At 47.0% G+C, this 6,385-nt stretch overlaps 1 protein-coding gene across 3 annotated transcripts in view; it reads left to right on the top strand.

The window, feature by feature from the left end:
* Nucleotides 1–6,385, top strand: part of pts (6-pyruvoyltetrahydropterin synthase) — a 228,003-nt gene that overhangs the window by 1,935 nt on the left and 219,683 nt on the right. Inside the window, exon 6 of one of the 3 annotated variants that reach the window (XR_010877469.1) lies at nucleotides 125–520. Coding sequence is in view for 2 of the 3 variants with exons in the window: in XM_067244188.1 (XP_067100289.1) it covers nucleotides 125–248 (124 nt within the window). In the remaining variant the exon portion in view is untranslated. Of the gene's footprint in view, nucleotides 1–124; nucleotides 953–6,385 lie in introns of those variants that run through there. The other 2 variants (XM_067244188.1, XM_067244189.1) reach the window with 2 other exon arrangements.

The raw sequence follows: 6,385 nt of genomic DNA on the forward strand, positions 1-6,385 counted from the left end.
CCAAATTTATATCCATGCACCATCTCATTCAGGGCAGTTTTTTTTTTTCAAGCCTGATCATGTTTATGGATCAGATTAGAATCATATTTTAAAGATGTAAGTAACCGTGCGACTGTCTACGCAGCACAACAGAGAACGTGGCAGTGTTCATCTGGGACAGCTTGTGCACGGTCATCCCTGACGGCCTCCTCTACGAGGTGAAGATCCACGAGACGGACAAGAACATTGTGGTGTACCGGGGAGAGTGAGGCCGACCCGTCCACAACCTCGTAGGGGTCAAAGGTCACGCTCACACTCTGGGTGTGGGCTTTCGGTTTTGAGTTCCGATATTTGTCCGATTGAGAATAGGATGTTAAGTTACTGTAGTTGGTGAGTCCTGGCTGAATGGGGCTTAGGTTTGTTTTTCAATGTGGGTGGGACGGCTTCTTTTAAACTAAATTTTAATTTAAATATTTAACTGCCGTTAAATATCATTTTCCTAACTAAAGTTGGGGACAGATTGGCAGTTAAAAAAAAATGGGTGGGACATGTCCCATGTTTAATGAAACCTCAAGCCCTTGGTGTGCATAATGCTCACAACCTAAGTTGTTTTTAGCAATGCGGTTGAATATGTATAGATGAGATTTTAACCAAAACCCAACGGTCACTTTACACTTTACATCCAGACCAGTTCACGTGTTATTGATGATTTTATTTTTGCCAAATTAGTCTATTTTCAATGTTACATTCATTTAATACATTCCAATTCCTACTCTTGATAGGGCTGAAGTTGACTTTTTGATGAAAATTGTAAATCCACCACAACCTTTTAGCTTTTTTACCCAAGTCGATCAAACATGACCAACTCTAAAAACCTAAATAATATGTTAAGTTTGAATAACGTTGAATACATTTTTGTGTACTCTTATTGACAGTTGATGCTGTGACATCCCAAAGACTTGTTGTAATAAAAGAGAAACAAGTATGGTTAAACTAAAGGTGTCTTTAAAGTATAACTTCTCTGAGCCTGGAAGATGCCTTACTTAAGATGACCACTAGGGGTCAGGATTGGAGCGTTCTTCCTCCAGGGTAGTTTCACAGTGGATGGACCAACCTGCAACGATGGACAGCAGAAGGCCTGACATGTTTCTCTACTCCTTTAAATGATCCTCTATGAAATATGTCGAATGAGTTCCAGATCATTTCTTATTTGACGTAGTACGAATATACAAAGACTCGTCTATATTTCCTTTCTTCTGGGCAGATAAGGTTTACATTTACATTACATTTAGTCATTTAGCAGACACTCTTATCCAGAGCAACTTACAGTAAGTACAGGGACATTCTCCCCGAGGCAAGTAGGGTGAAGTGTCTTGCCCAAGGACACAACGTCATTTTGGCACGGCCAGGAATCAAACTGGCAACCTTCAGATTACTAGCCCGACTCCCTCACCGCTCAGCCACCTGACGCCCCAGGTTTACTGTTCCAGGAGTACACTCTGTAACAAGTGGGACATGTGTCTAAATCTACAGTCAGAGCGCTTATTATATTCTTCATCTCATCCAAGTTGATTAAGCCGGCGCCCTTTTTGTCTCCAAGATACGAGACACTTTGTTTCCAAGATGGCCGCCAACAATCTTCAACACCAGCGGAAACCTCCATGTTCTGTCTCTTCCCTCTCGCCGTCTGTGAAGATCTGGCCTGGTCTCGCACACGGACAGTGTGAACAAACAGCAGGCTATGCCCTCCTCCTAGCAGGCCCAGACCCTGCCCTGATTTATGGAGACGTTTCCCAGCCTGCCAGGCATGCTGCGGTGCTGGTGGTGGCTGTGCGCTTCATCTTCCAGACATGGAATAACAAATGGTGAGGTGATGGATCCGCCTCCTCGGACCGCAGGGTTGGAGCATTTTTAGGCTTGTAAATCTGCGACTGTCTCTGTGGGGTGTTCTAGATTGTCTAGAAGATTCTAGATGAGACTCTGTGACGAGTCAGCCCTGCCTCGAGGGTGAACGCAGGGTGTTTGGTTCTGGAAAGGAAGGAGGCCTGGGAGAAGTGTTGATCCAGTTCATTATTGTAAAGTCAGTATTGATCCAGTGTTGACTGGCATTGGCAGGGCTTTGGTGACCAGGAGGCTTGTTTGTGAGCTGTCCTCTGATTGGATCAAATGTTCACGACCACCTGTCCACAACTTCTGCCAACTGCAAAGTGATAAGCAACCGGTGTGTTTGAGAAAGGGTGGGACATCGAAACGATTGAAAGATGCTCAACCGACCAAGAAAAAAGGATCAACTCAGCCTATCAACTGAGCTGCAGTCGTTGGTGTGTTCATGGCATAAACTGCACAGTACCTGTGGCACGTACGGTAAACGATAGTCAAAATGTGTCCAGATTGTGATACGCCTGGTTGTGTTCACCTCGTAGCTAACCCCGCGTTCTCTCTTTGCGGTATTCATCTTGTTCTCTCTGTCTCTCCATGGTTTCATAAGAGGGAAGGAACGACGTTATCACCAAAACAAACTCTCGTTTGATAGCATGACGTCCGTGTATTTCCAACCACAACATTTGTAAAACGTCAAGGGAGCCCCTGATGGCGGATCAAACGGAGGGAGGTTGAGATGAGGCGACGGGGGCACGGGGGAAAGGTGGGCTCGGCCAGAGTTATAATTTCGATGTCAAGAATCCGCCTGCTGTTCTGTACGAACGCTGAACCCGCCAGCTCCAACCTTTCATTTATCAAATTCCATCGACATGCGTCATGTCATGGCACAGCCGGACCTGAAGCAACCGACGCTGATCTGAGATCAGCTGTGAGGAGTCCTCCCCAGTGGTTGGGATTGGGGAGTCCTCGAGGCCGGGCCGACCTGGGATCTGACCCCGAGGGCATCTCGTATGTGGGGCGGCAGAGACAGCAACACATCTCTCTCAGTTAAGACTGTGTTCCTGGCCCTATAATTACACCGAAATAGCAGGCAATGAGATTATAGCAATTACCAGGTAAAAGCCTGTGATTTAAGTGCTTCTTCATGAAAAGTGTTTGCGATAGGGTCCTATGTGTGTAATGGCTGAGAGGAGGAGGGCTGTGTACAGTTTCTCCTGCCAGGGAGAAGTCTTAATTGTTTCCACACCTGAAGCAATCAGAGAGGATCCTGGGTAATTTGTCATGGGCCCAGATGAATAATTCAATGGGTTGGATTGAAATGTGTCATGGAAAACAACGTTATCCACAGATAACCATCTCCGACACTCGTGTTATGGTTTCTGTGGACACGTTGGCTGGGATTACATCTTTGTGGTGGAGCGAAGCCGAGAGCTACCTCATGTAAGACACGAGTTCTCAAAACACCACCACCCATCGACACACACATACACACACACACAAACGCATACTTGCGAGGAAACAAAGACACAGACACACAAAGACACATATGCAAAAACGCACACACGCACACATCAGTTATAATTTTATTTGTCTCTTACACAGACAATAGAACCATTGATTGTGATGTGGCCCAAAGAACCAAAGAACAACCTTGCCAACAAAACAAAGACCTTGGGTGTGGACGCCTGCCATTTCCCTGGCATCTGACGTGCCCTGCACTGTACCCTTACAGAGACAAGCGCCCAGCCGGAGGGTTACAGCAGCCGAGGCTGGGCTGAGGTGTTTAATCAGCGCAGGAGGGTTGAACTGGGGAATTCTGGGATTTTGTGTTTCCGTGTGAACTTTCCCTTCACTGACTGGTGACCTTTTTCAAGTGCCACTTGTTGCAACACACTCCAGATTTTCGGAAGGAAAAGTGAGTGTGTGTGTGTGGCCTCACATACTAGGCGTTTGCATTTGGTACATGCCCACTTCTGTTCCGCTTGACAAGCCCTGAAATTAACTGTCACCTGACTCTCTTTGACAGATGATAGGAGAGTGAAATTCAAATTTTCCGCTGTCAGGCTGATTAAAAAGCAAAATGAGCCCTGTGGCCCCAGATGAGACAGACATGTGATGGGCCTGTCGTTTTTCCCCCCTCCTAGGTAAACATATCATTTCACGCCTGGTTTCTCTCTTCCTGCTCTCATCTTCTGCCACAGTCTTATGAAGGTGCTGCCTGCTAAGCCTGCAGAAAACAGACGGACCAGACAGGAGAGACAGACAGACAGACGGACAGGAGAGACAGACAGGAGAGACAGACAGACAGACGGACAGGAGAGACAGACAGGAGAGACAGACAGACAGACAGACAGACAGGAGAGACAGACAGACAGAGAGACAGGAGAGACAGATAGACATCCAGACACACAGACAGACAGACAGACAGACAGACAGACAGACAGGAGAAACAGACAGACAGGAGAGACAGACAGACAGGAGAGACAGATAGACATTCAGACAGACAGGAGAGACAGATAGACATTCAGACAGATAGGAGAGACAGACATGACAGATGACTGCATTATAATTAGCGATCTAATGAGCAAACATGAAGAAAAAACCCTGTTGCGTAAACAGTCCACAGGTACTTTGCATTTTATGGGACAAAGACAAAAAATAAACTCAGCTTTTTTGTCTGCCCTTGTTGCATTCCTCTAAGTTACAACAAACTTACTTGCTGACGCCAACGTCTGTTGTTATAGAACTACAGCAGTATGCCTGCATAGAAAGGAGATTTCACAACACTACAACATCCTTTATTGATACACTGCTAGCAGCGTGAGAAGTTTAGGAGTTGCGAAAATCGAGTATCATGTTCGCTGACAAGCCTTTTTGAAAGTCCTCCATTTCAGTTTCAGAGTTTCACTGTTATTTTGACACGCCGGTGCTGTAACTGCACTCTATGTCCAAGACAGTGAGCTGGTAAATGCTCTTTAGGCAGTTTACGAGTGACACAAAGCGGATCAAATGAAGCTATTTGAATTTATGCTTTAGATGAAAATGTGCTCCTGTGTATTGTGGGGCTCCAGTAACATTGCATGTCCAGGTTCTGTGTTCTCCTGAATGGGGGTTCGATCTGCGGTTGTTTCCTGGGGTTGAAGGGGTTAACTGTTCTTCTAGGTTGGCAATCTGTCTCCCTGTGTTGTGCCGCTGTCAGTGGGTGGGAATAGGTTTAGACCGGGGGAGGAGGTGTGTGTGTGTGGTTTGTGTGGGGTGTGGGGGGCAGGCAGGCAGGCGGGCTGTTCAAGCTCGTTTTGTGTTTTCCTTTTGCTAGTCAGTTCCCTCCTCTGCCTCTCCCTTCTTCTATCTCTCCCTCCTTCCCTCCTCATATCTGCTCCTCTCAGGGTCAGGTAGCACACACACACGCACACACATACCAGCGCACTTGCACACGCACACCTCCCAAGCTTTCACACGCGTACAGACACACACGCCGCACACACACACACACACATAGACACAGACACACACACGTCCCTCACTTCCTCCCCAGAGAGCAGTGGATGCAGACAGGATGGGCCGAGGCTCTCAGAGAGAGTGGTGAGGATGGAGAAGAGAGTGTGTGTGATCCAGACTGACTTCCACCAGTACAGACCCATCATCGCCATCCACAGCAAGCCCCTGGCACACGTAAGAACTGTTGCTCACTACATCTGACGCTCTCTCTTTCTCTGTCTGTTCTCTCTCCCTGTCTCCAGCTCTCTCTCTCTCTCTCTCTCTCTCTCTCTCTCTCTCTCTCTCTCTCTCTCTCTCTCTCTCTCTCTCTCTCTCTCTCTCTCTCTCTCTCTCTCTCTCTCTCTCTCTCTCTCTTTGTCTGTGCCTCTCTAGATCTCTATCTGTCTCTTTCTCCCTCCCTCTTTTTCTTCAGCTCTCCCTCTACTTCTCCTTCTCTCTCTCTTTCTCTCTCTTCCTTTGTCTCTAATGTATCCTTGTCCTGTATCTGTTGTCTTCTCTCCCCCTGTTTAGCAGTCTGTGTTTGTGTGCAAGTGTTTATGTAAGTGATTGCATCCTGCAGGGGGAGTAAGTGAGTAAGTGACTGGTTGACTGGTTGACTGACTGGCTGGCTGACTGGCTGGAGGAGTGTGGATCCATGCATACAGAAACTTTAGTGCCGTTTTGTTTTGCTTGTTGACCTGGTCACTGTTGGGCTGGTCTCTATAGTAAAGACATTCCTATACCGCTTAGTGTTTTGTCCAGTTAAGACCAGTTTATTGGCTTGACAGACCCCAGGCATACACACACACACACACACACACAGACACACACACAGGTTGGAGAACAATGCCAACCCAGTGCAGTAGTTGGTCGAATTGAGGAAGTATTGAGTGCCTGGTATCTTGAGGTCTATGATAGATGACATCAGCCAGGGCAGATCGTGAGGGCCGAGTCCTAGTCGTAGTCCTAGTTCTAGTTCTAGTTCTAGTTCTAGTCCTAGTCCTAGTTCTAGTTCTAGTCCTAGCCTTGGCTTTGGCTCTGGCATTGC

The sequence above is a fragment of the Osmerus mordax genome, chromosome 10, assembly GCF_038355195.1.
Source record: "Osmerus mordax isolate fOsmMor3 chromosome 10, fOsmMor3.pri, whole genome shotgun sequence".
In the NCBI taxonomy this organism is placed as follows: domain Eukaryota; kingdom Metazoa; phylum Chordata; class Actinopteri; order Osmeriformes; family Osmeridae; genus Osmerus; species Osmerus mordax.